Genomic DNA, 19,449 nt, shown 5'->3' on the forward strand with positions numbered 1-19,449 from the left:
TAACATGGTCAGTCTGATACTAAAAAGGACATTTTGTGCCTAGTGACAGCTTGAGTTAGAGTCACAGAGGAGCTAGAATCCCATGTACATCCTGTCCATCTCCACAGGAAACTCTTCCTCATAGGAAGTTTTCCATGATGCTAGGATCTTTCGAAATTTAATTAGAATAAGAAAGGAGACTGTCAACACTTGCTATATGCAATCATTCTACAACAGGAGAACTTTCTTGTCATTTTTCACTAACATATCAGATTATAACATTTGAATTTGTTTTCCCATCCAAGAGAAATCAGATTAATCTTGTCCCTGTGCCATCAAAAACTGGGAGGTGCTGTTGACTCTCTCGAGGGACGAGAGGCCTCGCAGAGGGGTCTGGATAGACCGGAACATTGGGCAATCATCAATGACATGAAATTTAGCAAGAACAAATGCCAGATTCCGCACCTGAGACCGAGTAATGCTGGATACAAGTATAAATTGGGAGAGGAGTGGCTGGAAAGCAGCCCTGTAGAAAAGGATCTGGGGGTGCTGGTTGGCAGCAGGCTCAATAGGAGCCAGCAGTGTGCCCTGGCAGCCAAGAGGGCAAACCGCATCCTGGGGTGCATCGAACGCAGCATAACCAGCCGGTCAAGAGAGGCGATTATCCTGCTGCATTTAGCATTGGTGCGGCCTCACCTTGAATACCGTGTGCGGTTCTGGGCCCCTCAATTTAAAAAGGATGTGAAGATACTCAAATGCGTCCAGAGGAGAGCAACAAAACTGGTGACAGAGCTGGAAGGCATGTCCTATGAGGAGCGGCTGAGGACTCTAGGTTTGTCTGGTTTGGAGAGAAGGAGGCTGAGGAGCGACCTCATTGCTCTCTGCAGCTTCCTGAGAAGGGGATGGGGAGAGGGAGGTGCTGATCTTTTCTCCCTAGTATCCAGTGATAGGACGTGTGGAAATGGCTCAAAGCTGCATCAGGGGAGGTTCAGACTAGATATTAGGAAACATTTCTTTACCGAAAGGGTGATCAAACACTGAAACAGACTTCCTAGAGAGGTGGCTGATGCACCACGCCTGTCAACGTTTAAGAGGCATTTGGAAAATGCCCATAAATAACCTGCTTTAATTTTTGGTCAGCCCTGAAGTGGTCAGGCAGTTGGACCAGATGATCGCTGCAGGTCCCTTCCAACTAGAACTATCATATTCTATTCAAAACGGCACAGATATTTAGTGAAACAACAGATTAAGGTTCTCTCAAGATCAGGTTCTCTGTAGTTATCTGAAAAATTCCAATTACTTTCACTCTACAGATGATCAAGTTTACCCAGAACAGAGGACAAAACTGCAGCTTGTATAGCTATGAACTTCATTTGCTACGTTTCACAGTGTACTCGTCTATTACAAATGGGTATGTTACATCCCAAAAAGTTTACAAGTTAAGTCCCACAGATCTATGAAATCTACAAGCTAACAGACACAGTGGTAAACAGTGCCATGTGAAATGAATGCTGCTTCTTACTACCTTCCTGTCCAAACACTTTGTGGGCAACATGTCCTATACTGATTTTAAAGAAAGACTTTGAGGAAGGTAGCTTAATTATTCTGCATGTTTTATGCAGGCTTCCAGAAAAATGCTGAGTGCCATGCTTCTCCAAGAAGGTATTTGTTGAAAAGACTACACAAATTGTTAGTGATAGAAGTGAAACAAGTATTCCAGCTAAAAGCTTTTCTAAATTTGAAGATTAGTCTGTGTTAACATAGTATATAGGTTGTGCTGTCATGCTTGCTTAAACCTAATGAGTGTATTTCCTGATGCCCCATCTTACCAAGCTGACTGTTGTTAGACAGATCGAATTTGCCTATTTCCAAAAAGCGCCCATGTCGAGCAAGACAACGCAAACTGGCTTGGAGCTTCTCTTCTGCCAAGGAATTTAACACGAGGTTGACACCTGCAATGAAAGGAGAAGCAACCATTTAATAAACTCAACTCTGCTGAGAGCCTAACCCTGCCTTCTAGTGACCCGTTTTGTCTTTAGATGGCTTGATGTGCCATAACTGACAAAAGGAGGAAAAATATTCCTTGAACTTACCTTTTCCATTGGTAACTCGCAGTATATGTTGCTCAAAAGTAGTATTTCGGGAGCTGGCAAAGCTATTAGCATCCAGCTGTGGGAATCTTGCTTGGAGATACTCGCGTTTCTCAGCGGAGCCTGAAAGTAGAAGACAAGTTGAATGATGCCAGTACTCTTACGTTAATTTTTTTTTTTTTAATGAAACCACCCATTTTCATCTGCACATCTTTTCAAGGACTGTAAGTCTGAGCAGCCACCAAGCACTTGCTCCAAAGCTCTCAGGGTGTCAGACCTTAGGACAAAGGCTGTCTAGTTGTTACTGCTCATTTATGAGATAGAACAAGGACCAGAAACAGGCCAAGCCTTACAACGGATAGACATTCTTTGATCACATTACTGAATTTAAAATGAAGAAGCCTTGATCATCATCCGTACTTTTGATTATATATAGTGTACAGAGGTAGATAAATTTGCCTGTGCTGTGGAAGTTCGAAGCACATAGTCAGTAGCTGTATTTACCACGTATCCTGTTCTCAGTCTAGAAACTAGATCAACATTATAGGTGATCGTATTGGGGGAAAAAAGTATATACATAAATGTATTTTTATATATAAACACATGCACGCACACATGCATTTCCTCTCTCTCTATTATATATATAAATATTATATAGGGTTTTTTTCCCCCTCAAAACATTGGACCCTCAGTACTCACCTACAGTAGCAAAGACACGGCAGCCCATGCTCAGGGCAATGGCAATGGCTGCTTGGCCCACACCTCCTGAGCCAGAGTGAATGAGGATACTCTCACCCTTCTTCACACCACCTCGAACCACCAAAGCATAATAAGCAGTGGCATAAACCACAGGCACTGAAGCTGCTTCTTCCAGAGTCCTAAGGAGCAAAGTGAAAGAGAAGAGATCTTTAGCCTTGGAAAAGACTACTAGATTCTCCTGATGAATTTTGCTTTTCTGTAATGGAAAGGTTAAACTGCAGAGATAGACCAAAAAGCATAAATGGTTCTCAGTCATACAGCAGACTACCACAGCTGCCAAGCATAGCCAAGAGTTTCATCCTTCTGTAAAAATATTTTAGTAACTAACCAGTAACACAACCAACATCGAAATCCCAGTGTATACTGAAACGCATGGAGCTAAGAGCCCAAGAAAGAGATGAGAACCTTGTGCAAGCCACTGTACAAAAACCAGCGCTCAACTCCTGCAGTGAATCTAAGCCAAATCCTACAGCTGCTCAGGAGATTTATAGCTCTGTTATAATTTCCCAGAAGGGAATCTACCCATTGTGCAGTCCTCTGGTCTGATCAGGGCTGTCATCAGCCTCAGGCAGGAAGGCAAATCTTAACCACATACACAAACCAGAAAACAGAAGTTGACCTACCAGTTTTTAGGCACCTCCCACAGAAACTTCTTGTCACAGTCTACCACTGTAGCCAGCCCCTTTGCTGGCAGCAATCCCATCACCCTTCTTCCAGCCAGGTCCCGTCCCGAGAACTCCATGCCCAGCATGCAGTGCTGCAAAGCCCAGTTACCTGAAAGAACGTAAGCACCTTTTACAAAGGAAATCTCTCTTCTAAAATCCCTTGGTTAAGAATTTACTACAACAGTACTCCCTGAAAGTTGGAATCCCAGAGACCGAAAAAGTGCTGGGATTTGTCTACTATGTACAGAGTTCATAAGTCACCATAGTTAATTTCTTGCTTTTAAGAACAAGAGTAGCAGAAAAGGACTTGGTCTCATTAAATCTTACTCTTCATCCTTGATGATCTTGCCTTAGTTTCCAGTTTTCATCTGAGAAATTTCATGGAAACATCCTGTTTCAGAGGCAATTTTGTTCCTCTTTGAAAAAGAATGATACATAAACTAGAAAGGATCATCACAGCAAAAATAGCTTTACTGTGAAACCTAAATTTTTGCAAACACCCGTTTTAGGCAGAGACTAATCTCAGTCATGAAGGGCAACTCAGCCCTAGTCAAGTCGCCCGTAAGAATCTCCAAACGCACTTTTTACATGTTCCGCCCCCCCTCCTTTCAATAGAGTTTTAAAACCATTCAATAGACATTACATTAATTCTTAACTCCCTGTGAGGCAAGATATTATCACCTCCATTTTGTAGACAGGAGATTACTTCACCTTGCATTTTTCTCCCCTAAAAGCAAAGCATGTCCAGTAGCATGGCAGCACGAAACTTCAACATTCTCGCCTTGGTATGTACCTTGCCCATCTCTGGAACCTCCATCAAGTTGTTTCACCTCACACTTGATATCTATGCAATGGGGCTAGTAAAGTTTCCTCACAGCAATGTTTATTAATTCTGCCGTATGAAAAATGGACTGCAACTGGAAGTAGAACTTACAAGTTTTTGGTGTACAGCCCTGCAGCAGGACTATACTTCCTTTTCAAAAGCCTACTTTCTTGCTAAACAAAAACTGATATACACTTTAGCCAGTGCATAACTAACATTCAGGAGATTATGTGAATAAATTCTAGAACAGTAATACATAAATATATTTTCTTCTAGTGTAATTTTAACTCACCAGGGATAGCATCTGGGGAAAGCTTTCCTGTGGCCAGCATAATGTCCCGGAAGTTGAGAGATGCATAATAGACTTTGCAGAGTTGAACATTGGGATCAGTTGTGTGGAAGTGTCGAAGTGGGGAGACAATCCAACGAAGAGACGAGAGGTCTCCACGAGTCAACACATTTACATAGGCATATTCCGTCAACTCCTGAGGTTGTGCTGCAGAAGAAGGAACAGTAAGTACTTTAACACACATTAACACAGGCACACACTTTCCAGAGCGAGTAAATTCCTTGTGTAATTGTTACCTCCTCCTCCCTTTGCTCTCCAGAAAGCCCTTTCTTACCCTGCAATTCTACCCATACCCCAAATAGCTCATCCCTTCTCCTGGCACCAGAGCATGCTACTGTTCACTCTGAGCTAGAGCAGAAGAATTCCAAATTTATTATTACTTTTTAATGGATAAAAATAATTGTAGGAACAATAGCTACACATTTTCTATTCAAAGTCCACTCAGACCCAAGGCCCTGCAAGTGATCCTCAGACCTCAGAGGAGTTACCTTGCTGCAACGGGAGATGCCTGAAGGAGCCCCACTTTCCATCACGATACACATTCATCACCAGGTCCCTCTGAACAATCTTCTGCATGTCCAGGGAAGAAAGATTCGTGGGTGGGACAGCTGATGAAGGGTTCAAGTTGGAAACGAACACACACCTAGAAGCCAAGAGTTGTCATTTTGTTTGGTTTGCTATAGGCTTGAAAAGAAGCTAACACAAAAATATCTCATGTCCAACTGACTCAAGGGCATGCTTACGTACCTGATTCTGTGGCCTTCTGCTTCAAGGCGGAGGCAGTTCACCATTCCCAAAATTCCTGAGTTCCCACAACTGGTGGCAGTCAACCACACAGGCTGCTCCAATGGGTCAGCCAAGATCTCCTACAGGACAAACCCCAAGCTGTTTTACTAGGAACCACAGAAAGGAAACAGCCCTCGTATCCTTAAGGCAGAGATGAATAACTTCTATTTTAAGAAAAGTAACTGAACACACACACACAGAGGTGTGCGCACGTGCACACACACTCTCTCTCTCTTCTTTTAACACTGCTAAGTATCTAATTTAGAAAGTGTAATGATTTGGAAATTCAGATATCTAGGAGACAGGAATTCTCACCTTTAAGGATTCAACCCACTTATAATTGGTCTCATCTACTGGCAGAAAAATGGGTGTTTTGGCAGGGGCTTGCCGGCGACACAGGAAAATAACAGACCCAAAGAATGATTTCTTCATGGCAACCAGAGTCAGTGAGGCTTTGCTGAATAAGCCCTCCCACTGTGCCTGTCAAATCAAGTAAAACAACAGTTAACAGGAAAGTCAAGTGTCAGTTAAAAATACAAGTCATATCTATACTTCATGTTGAGTCTCCTCAAAGATGGCTTCACCAGGAACAACAGGCACTGTCCACCTCTTTATTGCTTTTGCTTGAAATCTTGGCATCTGTTCTGTATTGCCTCAGTACAAATATGTATTTGATTAACATAACTGTTTTATCCATGTCTAGACTATTCCTTCTTCCCGAAAAGATCCTCAGAAAGCAGAAGTACAAGTATCTTGAAGCCCTGGTTAGGGAACTAGTCTTACCACACTACCAGGCGTGCAAAAAAACAGAGCAGTGACCACGCTGTCAAATCCCATAGGGTATTTGAACGTGTCTAGAATTTAATTCCAGCAGTAAGTAAGGCACACCTTAAGTAAGACAAACAGAATGTACAGATTCCAACACAGAAAATAACAGAAGTGGAAACACTGAGTTTAGGTGTTACCAGTTTATGTCACATAATCCCTGCAATATCTGCAACAGAAAAAGTAAAGCAGGGCAGAGGAAACATGAAAAACCAAGTCACCCAAATCCCTCAGCTGCAGGGGGGTGGGGAGAAGCAACTAACCACTAGCAGGGAAGAAGCACCTATACGCGTAAGTTACATTGAAATAGCATTTCAGAAAAAACAGAGAATGAAAATGCATGTATGGCATATACAGGAACACTGAAGCTTTACCATCTGAATGAAATAAAGATGACTGCAGTCTCTTAGAAAAGCATCCATTTGCTTTTCATATGTCAGGCACAAAACAACAGAAGGCTTTTACAGCATGATCCCTTATATCAAGGCCTAGGGACAGTGTCCCTATCTAGAAAACTAAGAATTATATTAAGTCCTGTCCACTCTCGCCTGCGTGGTATCATTTTCTTTAGAGAAGGTGCATTCAACTCGCATGTATTTTATCCAACGGATTTGCTAATACCAGGCTACTGACACTTATGACAGATCTAGGTTTTAAGTTATCAGCTTCAGTAACACCTCAGTCTTCTTTTTATTCCCCTCTTCCCTGGGTAAGACGCAAATCCGAAGAACTCGCCCTTTCTTCTCAAATCTCCTTGAAAAATCTTTGCAGAAAGTGAAGGGCTAGAATCCATGTCATTGCAAAATTCAAAAATCCAACTACCACACTCCAGAATTATAAACAAAAAAATTATTAGAAGTGCTACTCTCTTCTTATTCTAAACCAAGAGCTGAGGGGCTACAGCCACTCAAATCAGGAAGAATGCATATGTTCTGTAGAGGGGCAGTTTCCCCTTACTGCTTAATCTAACAGCTGCCAAGAGAAAGTCATGTCCCAGCTCCCACCCGTACCCTAGCCACTCAGTCTCCTTCCTCCTCTTCTGCCAGCATTGGCATTAGTTCATCTGCATGTTATACTGGTTTGCAGACATAAAGCAGACACCCTGCCCTGCCTCCCTACTTCCAAGGGCTTATTTTGCTGTATCTTATTATGGGATCAGATAAAGTGGGGAGGAAGGAAAACAAAAAAAAAAGTGCAACAGAAAAGCCTTCCTTTCTGGGAGAACTTCAGTGTTAGAAGAACTTAGTTTGTAAAGTCCCCCTCCCAGCAGTGATATCAAAAGGAAGAGATATTCTGATACTGAAGCATTCTAGGATCCCACAGTGATAAAGCCGTACCCCACCCAACAACGCAGCACATTATTTTAGCTATAAAGGAATTGTCCTGGCCAGTGTTTTCATACAAATTATATAGATATACAAATGACAATGAATAATTTTCAATGCGTTAAGGCTTTCCTGACTGAACTCACAGTTTACTCTCCCAACCTAGTACGTGGAAATTCACAACTCTTCTGAAGAAGTGTTTATTACATATTCCTGCAGAGGGCCTCAATGGAGAGTGAAGTAAGTGACGGCTACTCAACATTCATCACAAGAGCGTCTGCAAGCAGCAGACTCCAGACAATCCACTCAGAAAGTATTTGTCTTTCCAGGAGGCTTACCTCACTCAGGAAGCTGTGTTTCTGCTGTAGGTCTGGACTTGTAAGGAAGCTGACAATTTCTCCAAGAGTTTCTCCTTTAAGAAGGGTGTGTAGCAAAACAAACCCTCCTTCTTTCACTGCAGCTGCCAAATTAGAGAGAATTCCAGAGGTGTTCCCTAGAACACTTGTTGAACAGTTGTATACCACCAGGTCAGCACTGGTCAGATTTCCAGAGGGAAGGCTAGATGGATCCCACTGGCTAAAGGAAACTCCAGCATCTTGTAGCTCTGTTTCATTAGCTGAAAGAGTTTCCAGAATGCGGTCAGTGGCAATGTAGTCCACCTGCAACAGGGGCTGAGTGTTCAGAATACTTTTGACATGAGAGAACAGACGTCCACTTCCTGCAAGAGCCTGTGAGAAAAGAAGGGGAAGGAAAAGGGGAAACCAAGTTGAAACATGAATGATATCCAGAATTATAACAACTGGAACAATAGAAGTATGCGATCGTTACTGAAAGGCCTGGAAACACTAGCTATGGTCCCATCCCAGGCTTCCAGCTAACCTCCACTATCTTCATCCTGTGACTGATCATGTTCTCCAATGCCACATCCAGGCAAGTCTTCAACTCTGAAGAATCTAGTAATCCATTGAGAAGAGGGTCATCCTGGAAGTGCATTTTCTCTCGAGTCACGATCTGTTCCAGCTCAGAATGGAGGTTTCCATTCAGTTCCAGATGGCAAATTTCAGCAAGGATATGCTGAAGGCCCTTCTGTATGGGTGAGGATGCTGCAGCAGCCACTGCAGTGTCTAGTCCAGGAATGACTAATTTGACCCCATGCACCGCCACCTTAGCCTGTAAGTTCCGGATCAGATCTACGGAATAGAAGGGGAAATGAAAGGAAGAGTCAGATTTTCCAAAGATTTTTCTTTTCCTCTTTGCCCCCATTTGCTATACCAGCTGATCAGCACCACAAATTACAGCATCTTGTATCATTAGCGTAGCCACAAAGATACAGTGCATGCTCCTGTACATTCACATGATTATGCATTGTGGAGTAGTTGCAGCCCCCAAACAAGTAGGCTTTGTGGCAAGACAGTCTAAGCCACCAACATTACCTGTGGCAAGACTCTGACCGAAAGAGGGCAGCTAACAGAAAACCTCTGACTGATTTAGGGAGTTGTGGAGGGAAATTGTAAATTTCCGCAGATACCAAAACACTTTTTTGCTTTATAACCAGATGGAAAATGCTCATCCTGACTGAGATCAGAAACAGCATTACGAAAAATAAAATAAAAATCCTACTACAGCATATGTGAAAGACTTTGGGGACAGTATTTGGACACTGCGGTGAGGGGGGGGGGGGGGAGGAAAAAAAAAAAAAGAGAGAGAAATCTTTAAAATCTATTACCAAATCAAAGGATGAGTGTGAAGACACTTTACCAATATAGAATGACAAAATTGCTGTCTCAAGATATAGCAAAATTCATCACTAGAATAAAAACTTAAAAAATAGTAACTTTTTTCCCTCTGATGAAAAGGCACTTAAGAGTGATGAGCTGAGTGGATGTCCCCCCATCCAAAGAGCACTGTACTAGGCCACCAGTTTCACAATAGACTAAGCTGTTCCTGTTCTATTCTTGCAGCAAACAAACTTTTTTCTGACGCGCCTCACTAAACAACTTTCCCTCCTTGGATATGCTCTTGTGCCCACAACCAAATGGGAACAGACATGTCAGCTTACCCATCTTGGCAGTTCACAGGGAAAAACAAAACAAGAAAGCTAAAGACTTGAGGAATTAGGATCTCCTGTCAGTGTTTGAAGCAACTAGGCTGGATTTCTCCTTAACGAAGATGATTTGTGCCTCTCTGCTTGCAGAGGGGGTTGTGCCATCTGACACCGCATTGACTGGTATAGAAGGGTAGATGCCTCTCCCCATGGCTTTACTCCTACCCACGTTCTAGAAATACCTCAGGCAGAAGTAGCTTTTAGCTTCTAGCAAGCGTACAGACATAGGACTCCTGCTGAAGTCTTCTACAGAGACCAACACTTTATTTCTTGGATGTTCTGAAGTAGTAGGAACAGCTTCTCTCAGACATTTCCGTCAGGCTGGAAGATTCCCCTAGTGTGACAAGAAACCAATCCCACTCTACCTTTGCAGTGCTCCAGATAGGCATGAAGATGGACACTGGAAGACAAACAGTTACTCTCAGTATAGGGCACAAAGCAGAATTTTTCCAGGATGGGAGGGATCCGTTCCTGTTGTCGTCGTGGTGCCACAGAAGCATGAAGACCATTGATCTGAACACCTCCTGCTTTAAGGCTATCAAGACAGCAGTCCACAACAACATCAAAAGCTGAAAGACAGGAAAGAAACGTAAGTTTGCATCAAACGCTACAAGTATTTTATTCAGGGTGATCAAATGAACAGTGCTACGTCAGACTGTTTCAGAAGCTGCAGAATAGCGGCTTCTTTTACAGAAGCTGCAGAATAGCTTGGAGACTAAGAGGGCCCCCAAAGTCCATCCTACTTCTTAGGAAGTCATACATTCATCCACAGAGCAGTCAAAGCAACTAGCAAAAGCCCAAGCATGAGAGACATTACCTTCTACGTTGTCCTGGTATTGGCACACCTGCTCTTGATGCAGCACTGGGTCAATACACACTGAGCGAATCCTGGTGGGCAAGCGTAGACTGCGCCCAGTCTCAGTTAAGATTATCATGTGTAGCAGGGTGTCAAGGAAGGTCACCCAGTTCCCATTCCACAGAACTTTCCCTCTGCTTGCTGCAGAAGAAGAGGAAGCCTCACTGTGATTTTGTCATTCAGCAGATGCCAGAAGTCACTGCTTATCAAATGCAAAGTCTGCTGTATGTACCCAGCTTCCCCTGTGAACTCCAATAGTCAGCTCTACATTGGAGGTAACAGCTTTCCCAATGCTCTGTCAGAACACTTTGTTGTTCTCCATTATCACGCAAAGTATAATTACCGCACAAAGCACAGTCAGGTGGACCGTTAATACAAATGGAATTAAGATTGAGTATTCATTATTACAATAACCATGCTCATCATTCTTCTATAGAAAGTAAATTCACCTTCACTGTTGCATTCCAGAACGCCCTGGAAAGTTGGTCCGTAGTTATATCCACGCAGATGCAGCTCTTGGTAAACGTCTTCTTTCAAGAGGTCGGACTTGGAGCTCATGTCTACTTGAGTCTGAACGTCAACTAGCTGATTATGGAAGTTCTTCAGAGCACTGTTTTCTAGGAGGGAAATCTTCCCTGATGGGCACAGTGGCAAGAATAAGAATCATCAGTGTCCATAAATAATGGATTTTATTAGGGCAGTGCATACACTTACACTTCCTTTACTTACCACTGACAGCCAGATTCCCATTCCCTGACACCTCAAAGCCGTGGGAAGCAGGCATGAGTCTTACTTCCAGCTGTACCGATCCTGCAAGAAACATTCAGGAAGACAGGACTGTGAGGTCATTCATTGCTACCATCCTTGAGCAGAGCCTTCTCTTTCACCATCTCCAGACTCACTGCGCACAAGATGGAATAAAGATGACCATAACATGTGCTACTTGACTGTATGAATTCACTACTTTGTTCAGTCATGTTGCACTCTTCTTTATACTCTTTCTCCTGTGTTCCTCCTCACTTTTCCCTTGCATTTCTCTCCTCCCACTCCCTTCATCTTCATTACACAGTTTTGCAGTTGTACCAGCACTCCTCACTCACCCTTTTTGGGAAGGATAGTTGCCTGATGAATTGTGACTTCTTCAAACGTAACAGCCATTTGCTCCATAGCCATGCCAAGAGACCGTGCCAGAGTTCGCCAAGCCAGGACTAGGTACCCAGTTGCTGGGTACAGGACTCTGCCATCAATGCAGTGACCAACCAAGTAATGGTCAGGAGAGTCAGGACTCACATCTGTCAAAGAATAAAGAGCAGAATAAAACCAATATAAACACCCTAATAAAGAGGTCTCTTCCCCTCAATGTCTACAAGAGGTTCTAGTGGTTTCCCCAACTATCCTGCCTGGCAACATGCAGCTCTTAAAACCACCATGAGTCTGAATCAAGACAGTTTCCTGCTCTGTTCATATTCTTTCATCCCGTTTCAGAAGCAGATCCAGTCTTTTTCAATCCAAACCAAACCAAACAGTAAGCTTCAGAAAATGGCTTCAAGGATGCTGCTTTGAGTATCCTTTTCCTAGTTTTACAAAAGAAATGCAGAGGTAAAGCAGGAAAGAGACAAACAAACAAACAAACCCAAACAGGCAAGTTCACCAATATTGTAGACTGAAGCAGATGCAGAGCCTTTGGAACCTGATGGGAAGTCTTCAGCTTTTGGAACATCCCACTCCTGGCTGTGGTCCCATTTGATGTACGGAGAAATAAGGGGTGTTCCCACTGGGACAGGGTATTCCACAAGCGGGAACAAGTTATTTCCAAGAACATTTATCCTAGGAAGACAAAAAGGATCAAGACAATGTGGAGGGGGGGGAAGAAGGGGGAGAGGAAAAAAAAAAAGGGGGGGGGGAAATTGACCATAATACTTAGAGGTCAGGTAGTAATTGGTCTCGTGCTCCATGTCTAAGATTTCTCCATGAACACTTACTGCAGCCAAATTTGTAATTCTAACAGTCTACAAGATGCAAAGTTCATTTCCAAGAGCTAGTTCCTAGGCCTCTAGAATTGGATTCCTTGTCTTTAAAAGGTACCTTCCCAGCCCAAGCAGTCTCTAACCCAAGGCAATATTTCATAAGTGAGCATGTTAAATATGTAAAGCACAGATGTAAACCCCATTTTTTTTCCAGGTTTGTTGAAGGAGCATTTCAATCCTTGCGAAGATATGCATGCTAGAGAAGAGACTTGAATTCTCTCCTAACTGACACCCCACTCACCCTCCTCCCTTAGTCTCCTTACCCAGTTAAATGAATCTTTCCAGTCTGCGTTAGGAAGAACTCCAAATTATTTTTGTGCTCTTTCTTCATCAAAGGTAGAATGGTGCAAGTTGGTTTCAAAGTTCTCCTCAAGATAGCCTGGTCAAGTAGAGTCCATAAATCACTGGTGGAAGGCATTACTTACTACTTTGTCTCTGAATTTTTCTCTATAGATCTCAAACCACTTCTGTTTCTGTGCCAAGAGTTCTGTGCTAGGTGCTAGAACGTACACCATTTTAACAGGTAAGAGGAAGAGCAGCACAATACCCTTCCAGCAACCCAAGAAGTTGTACATCTGGTAAGGCAGAACCTACGTAATATTAATGAAATTCTGCCAAAACACAAATCTCCCTTTCCCAAGCAGGTTGTCAAGTGGAATCAAGAGCTGCACTTCAAGAACTGCAAGATCACCCTCTCAAGCCTCCCACTCATGCATACGCACACCACACACAGCTTAGGCCCTTATTCCCAGAGGCAGCCCTTTTTAGTCTGAAGCATCCTAGAGCATTTTTCAAGCTATTAAATAAAAAAACTCAGCCTTGAACATCTGACCCAACTTGTATCTTCTCTTGAATTTGATCCCACGGTCTTCAAATGGGAGAAGGGGCCACGGGGGAGAGAAAACCAGAACACTCTCAAACCCAGCTGATGAAGTCTTTAGTCACTTGCATTAGAGTCCAGAATTGTACAATGATTTTAACATGAAGCGTAAAATCTTTTTATAAAGGAAAATATCTGACTAATTTAAAAGCTCTGCTCTGATTCTCCCTTCAAGTCACTTTCAAAGCATAAGTAAGACTAACATGACATAATAAATATACACTGATAACTATTAAACTTGATTCACAAGTACCTACGATTCTTATTAAGACTTTTCTCCTCTTGTATGCCACAGTCCAAATAAAAAAAGACCAGTCCTTGTGACTTACGGGACAGGCAAAAGACCACAGCACTGATCTTGTGGAGCAAGTGCATCCTTATGTACCTCGTGTTCTGCATTCTCTACCATGGAGCTAATTCCACAAAAATCAATTCTTACGGGGTGGGGAGAAAGGAATAATGATCTGATCATTAGGGGAAAGGAGTTCGTGAAGAAAGAAAGCTCCTGTGGTCTCAGACTACTTGGTCTTGGAGAAGAGGGGAAAACACCACTACCAGCCACCACCTTCTAAGACAAGAACCTCAAACCAAATTCAGTGTACAGATGGTAATAACAGATTTTCTATAGAGAAGGCCTGTTACTCTTGAATTTCTCCCCCCACCCCAATTTTTGCACACACTCTCCATTAGATCCAAACAATGAAATGCTTTTCTTACTCATTGCACAGTTCAGAGAGCAGACTATCAGCTATCGGAAATGCATGGCAATGAATAAAGGCAACAATGTGAATGTCTGGATGGGAAAGTGGTAGTGTGTTGGGATTTCTTTTGGTTTTTTAAATATTAACATACCCCCCAAAAAAAAACCCAAGCCAAACAAAAGAAAAATAATCCCACCAAAACCCACTAAAAAAAAAAAAAAAAAAAAAAATCAAGAAAATGTTAAAACTGGGAGAGACTCAAGAGTACTGGAGGAAGAAAGTGTTCTCGGAACTCGGGGGCGGGGGAAAGCAGTATTCCCTAGTCCTCAGACCTTCAATCTCCTTCCTGCAGCAGCATATCAATATAGTACCATACTGACACAATCAAATACAATACCTGTAAAAGAGCATGCGGAGCGATCTCTACTACAACTGCGTTCTCTGGAACATGCTTCAGACCTTCGTGGAACAGCACTGGATTCACTAGGTTGTTCACATGATACTCTGCAGAGGAATGCCTAGCCAGATCACTCTGCCACTGAGATTCAGGGATAGACGTACTGATCCATCGCGCTGAACGAGGTTTAGGTAGTGGAATGACCTACAGACAGACAAGGAAGAGGGACAGGAGGAAGAGTTACATGTCATAGATAACAATAAGACAGGCAAAAGCAAGCAGCCCCTCCTCTTTGCAGGCCATTTTTCTCAGCTTGATTGCTCAGGACATCCTTCCGCTTGAGGCCATAGGACTTCAAACCTTAGGTCTCACAGAGGTCTACATGCTCTTCAAGAAATTTCCTTCTCCTCCTAAAGAAAGGAGCCCCCTTAAGCTCAGCATCACCTATACTCAAATCCAGGTCCCCGAACATAAGCCATGTGAGCCATAGTTTGGCAATATTACCTTTTTCAGGGCACTGAGCAGCGCTGGTGCAATAGATGCCATGTAATAGGAATGAAATGCAACTCCAGCACTGCGCACCTCCTTTGCGAACACACCATCCTTTTTCAGTCTGGCTACAAACTCATTCACAGAGTCCTAAGAAGAGGAATATAAGTCAACTAAAAATAAAAGCTCACAATGTATTTGGGATTGCATGAGTCACTGTACTCCCCCCAAGCCCTTCATCACTTGCCACTTAAGGGGAGACATATCTGGGATGAGGTTATTGACCTTCTCAGTCTTACAATTTATCACTCATTATGCTCATGGCTATTAAGACTATTCAGCATAACAGACCTTTTATTACTAGCTTACTGAGGCACTAATACCACTTCCTCTTACAGAACATTTGAGTGTTTAAGTTTATACAATGCACCATGTCCCCTCCCGCTACTTTACCCCAGCTCCCCTTTGCAAGCAGCTAAGCTTTAACTCAGCTGCACGCTTTCTTCAAACCAGAACTTCACAAGTCCCAGTCGTGGCTCCAGTATGCACAGTATCAGTTCCTTGCTCACCAGAGGCCCCGAAATAGTGACAGTATCTTCAGAGTTGTGACAGGCTGGTACCACATTTGGAGGACAGCACTGCTTACATTCTTCCCATGTCAGACCTGCAGAAGGAAGACCTCAGGACAACACAAGTGTTTCTAGCAGCGAGCCTCATAAGGGGAGGCAAACTTAACTGCACAATCACTGCGCTTAACTCAGTATTTTGCAAAACTGGGAAGGATTCTTAAGAGAAAGACAGACATCCCCCCTTTCCCCAAAAGTGATTCTGCAAAAGCTAAGGATATTTATCAGGGCTTTAACATGACATTTATCACTGTGATACTGAGCACAAGAACAGAGGACTGAATCTTTGTTATGATCCCATTAAGGGATGGGGTGGGGGGGAACCCACGCACTTTCAAAGAAGCTACAGAATTGGTTGTTTTGTCTCATCTTGCCCTTAGCAATCCAAGCTAAAACAGGAGAGAGAACATGTAAGTTTGACTCACAGAAACCGAGAGCCACAAAATATCCATAGAAATCAACAACTCTAGTGGCTTAAACTAGCTTAACACTTGCAGCATCTGGTTATATATTACATGGATACAAGTCACAGGAAGAACTTGAACTCAACATCAGATTACGAAAAATATTTTATATGCAGCACTCCAAGATAATTTCTGTGATAAGTGTCACGTATTTAATGTCAGGGAAAAGGAAGCTAAATTAGGTAGGTAGTCCTTTGTAGCATTAGTTAAAGAAGTCTCGGATTATAACAAGTGATCTAGTCATCAAACACACTGCATTAGACCTGCAACAGCTTTTTTCTTAAGTGTTTAAGTTTTTAGTTGACCACTACGTCCAATAATAAGAAACAGAAGAACAACAATGCTACCAATAAAAATTTTATTTTTTAACATTAAGTCACCATGAAGCCACACCATGAAGACAAACTGCTGGGTCCAAAACTCAGAATTTCACCCAACAGTGGACAAAACTGTATGACTTACAGAAACACTGAGCAAAGCTTGTTCAGGAGAAAGCTTCTTCCTAAGTGCTATTAGGCCCAATTAAGTTCTAATGGCATTAAGTTCCACTAGCCAGTTGCCCACTACATAGTAGTGGCTTACTAGTTTCATGTCTCATTACTCTTGCAGACAAGCAGAAATCTCTCTTTTTTTTTTTAATAATTTAAATATATATGTGTGCGTGTATACACGCACACACACACACATCTATATCTATCAAGAGACAAAAACCCCAGTGCCTTAGATTTTCACCTCTCTTTTCAAGGAGATTATTTATCAGGCCTCTGTCATTGGTCACCTGTCGATAAATCTCTCCATTTCCACTTAGTTTTGGTTGGATTCCCAAAATTCTGCTGTATTCCAGGTCAGAGATTACTACCATTACATCAACTTCAATATTTAATAACCTGTTCTACATCAGAAGGAAAAGAAGAGGCAACAGTAGCCAAAATTTTACAGACATGATTGTCTCCACCAATGCATTTCAGAGCCCAATTTTATCCCAATGCCACACAGAGATCAGATGTACTTTCCTGTATCACTCTTTTCGTAAGGGTATACCTACCAACAGCAGCCATTCCTCCTGGGGGCAATTTGGCCTCTTTAACACATCGTCCCCGCCAATAAGCAGCAAGAATGGCTTCTTCATGACTCAAGGAGTTATCTGCATAGCCACAAGCTAGTTCTCCCACTGAGTGGCCCACGATCCCATCAGGTTGCAGACCTGTGGCCTTCAGCATATCAATCTGGGCAATCTGCAAGGAAAAGTAGGATTAGTGATTCCATGCCAGAGTAAGGAGGCGTCAGGCCTCAGAGGCACACAGCAGTAGTGAGTACATTATAAAATGGCTTTTTGGTACAGACATTCTTCTTGGCCTCACTGCTTTTCTTTTTTTTTTTTGCCCCCCCCCAACTGCAGCTCCAGCCTCACTTCAAAACAATCCCAAGAATCGTTATGTTACTCCAGTATTGTTTGGGCCTCTCTGCTATGTAGCTCTCCACTAAGAAGCTACTTCCAACAACAGGAGGTTGCCAAAAGCATGTCTGTACAAAGTAAGAGGCAAGACCAGCTTTCCAGATCACTTTAAAAGCTCTGCCTCTGGTTTGTTAAGAAACAACGAATCCCACATTGACACCCGTAATTAAAAAGAGACTTCATTTAGCATCATTTAGTTCATTTGCAGAACAAGTTTTAGACGGCATTTTATGGAACCTTGCTCCTTGGCACAAACATTTACATAAAACTTAAGACGTTCCTTAGTCTCTTAAAAGGAGAAACTGCCCCACGTACACACACAGATACACACGCAAATCAGTTTAGGTCACTATTCATCCAAGCATCTTGCAAGTGGCAGACCCCAAAACTGTCAAGGGTGCAACACACTCCTTCCTATCAGAGAGATATTTCTAACAGCTGCCATTTGCTGATTACACAAAACAAGCTTCCATTAATCGGTATAAAGCGTAACCGGCCAAACAGACACACTAGCAGAGCATGCTTATGTGGATTGAGTCCATCACCCCCTCCACCGGTCATTTGAGTCTTACCTGAATAGCAGCTAGTCCAACAAATGCATGGACAGTGTCATCAAAAGTGTTCTCATCTGCTTGCAGAAGCAGGTCTGAGACCTTTAGGCCTGTGTTCTTCAAAGCCTCGTCGGAGCGCAGTATAGACTGGCGAAACAAATCCAACTTCATAAGGCTCAGGCCCATACCTTTCCACTGTGTTCCCATGCCTGCAGGATAGGCAAGGAGAAAGCAGGCTTTAGTAATGCTCCATAGAAGGAGTAGACATCACACACTTGCTCTGGCAGTGAAAGAATTCTATCCGAGAGCAAAACGTACATTTCTTACATCCTCTAAATTAGGCACTGCTTTTTATTTTCCTGAACTTTACTATCATCAGAAGATAGCGAAGTTGGAAGGATTAGATAAAACACAGGAAACGTGAGTCTCCTAGACATATCACAGGGCTGCAAGGTATTTCCTCATGCTAGAGTGGGAAACAACATTAGAGCACAGAATCCAATTGCTCAAGGCCCAGATCTACGCAAAAGCCTGGACCCGCTGCTGCACACCTACCTGAGCAGATGTACCAGAGCGGTCTACCAGATGCTTGAACTTGCTGAACCTCTTGTATGTCACTCTCAGTGCCAACTAGTGTGTAGCCCCTGTAGGGCATGGAGGATACAGGAACTGCAGAGATATCATTGAGGAGGCTTATAAATGGGCTGCATCCTCCATGTTTTTTGCTCTCTTGAATTAGTATTTCCACGGCTTCCTGGGTTCTGCCACAAATTTGAACCAGTCTTGGCATGTTACAAGTCTCCAGAGGCTGGTGTTTCTTCTCATTTGGTCTCAGAATGACATGAGCATTAGCACCTCCAAAGCCAAAAGAGTTGATACTGGCAAGGCCACCTTTCACTGGCGTTGGTTTACAAACTACCTCCAAAGTGCCATCTTGTAAGGCAGGAATATTTGGATTTGGGGTATTGAAATGAAGATTTGGAGCCCACAGCCCATGTTCCAGAGAGAGAATGACCTGGAAGAAAAAACAGTGTGTTCTGTGCTCCACATTTTCTTGTAACAAACATTCTTTTGTTGTTATTGTTTTACTATAAATGACCATGTAGCATACACTAAAGCAACTCTCTTTATGTTTGGATAAAGGGACACTTCAGAGAATAGCATTATTGATGTTACTGAAGTAGTACCTACTTCACCTAGGCAAATTTTAAGTCCATGCAGGAAGTCAGTAGTGAAGTTGGGGGTGGTAGTTTTAAGTTTAGCTTCCAGACCCTTTCTAACTGGAAAGCCATGCGGT

The 19,449-nt window shown here is 42.8% G+C and overlaps 1 protein-coding gene across 1 annotated transcript in view; it reads right to left on the bottom strand.

Moving 5' to 3' along the window:
- FASN (fatty acid synthase) overlaps positions 1–19,449 on the bottom strand; it is a 39,349-nt gene that overhangs the window by 11,996 nt on the left and 7,904 nt on the right. Inside the window, exons 8-30 of the mRNA XM_009279399.1 lie at positions 18,708–19,167; positions 18,174–18,361; positions 17,191–17,380; positions 15,625–15,719; positions 15,071–15,205; positions 14,567–14,770; positions 12,852–12,967; positions 12,213–12,388; positions 11,662–11,853; positions 11,291–11,371; positions 11,011–11,196; positions 10,523–10,702; positions 10,071–10,274; positions 8,481–8,791; positions 7,940–8,329; positions 5,767–5,931; positions 5,413–5,531; positions 5,154–5,308; positions 4,609–4,812; positions 3,452–3,602; positions 2,769–2,947; positions 2,073–2,192; positions 1,809–1,931 (exon numbers count right to left, since the gene is read on the bottom strand). Coding sequence (XP_009277674.1) covers positions 1,809–1,931; positions 2,073–2,192; positions 2,769–2,947; positions 3,452–3,602; positions 4,609–4,812; positions 5,154–5,308; positions 5,413–5,531; positions 5,767–5,931; positions 7,940–8,329; positions 8,481–8,791; positions 10,071–10,274; positions 10,523–10,702; positions 11,011–11,196; positions 11,291–11,371; positions 11,662–11,853; positions 12,213–12,388; positions 12,852–12,967; positions 14,567–14,770; positions 15,071–15,205; positions 15,625–15,719; positions 17,191–17,380; positions 18,174–18,361; positions 18,708–19,167 — 4,324 coding nt within the window. The remainder of the gene's footprint in view (positions 1–1,808; positions 1,932–2,072; positions 2,193–2,768; positions 2,948–3,451; positions 3,603–4,608; positions 4,813–5,153; positions 5,309–5,412; positions 5,532–5,766; positions 5,932–7,939; positions 8,330–8,480; positions 8,792–10,070; positions 10,275–10,522; positions 10,703–11,010; positions 11,197–11,290; positions 11,372–11,661; positions 11,854–12,212; positions 12,389–12,851; positions 12,968–14,566; positions 14,771–15,070; positions 15,206–15,624; positions 15,720–17,190; positions 17,381–18,173; positions 18,362–18,707; positions 19,168–19,449) is intronic.

Source organism: Aptenodytes forsteri, unplaced genomic scaffold, assembly GCF_000699145.1.
Source record: "Aptenodytes forsteri isolate BGI_AS27 unplaced genomic scaffold, ASM69914v1 Scaffold243, whole genome shotgun sequence".
Classification (NCBI taxonomy): domain Eukaryota; kingdom Metazoa; phylum Chordata; class Aves; order Sphenisciformes; family Spheniscidae; genus Aptenodytes; species Aptenodytes forsteri.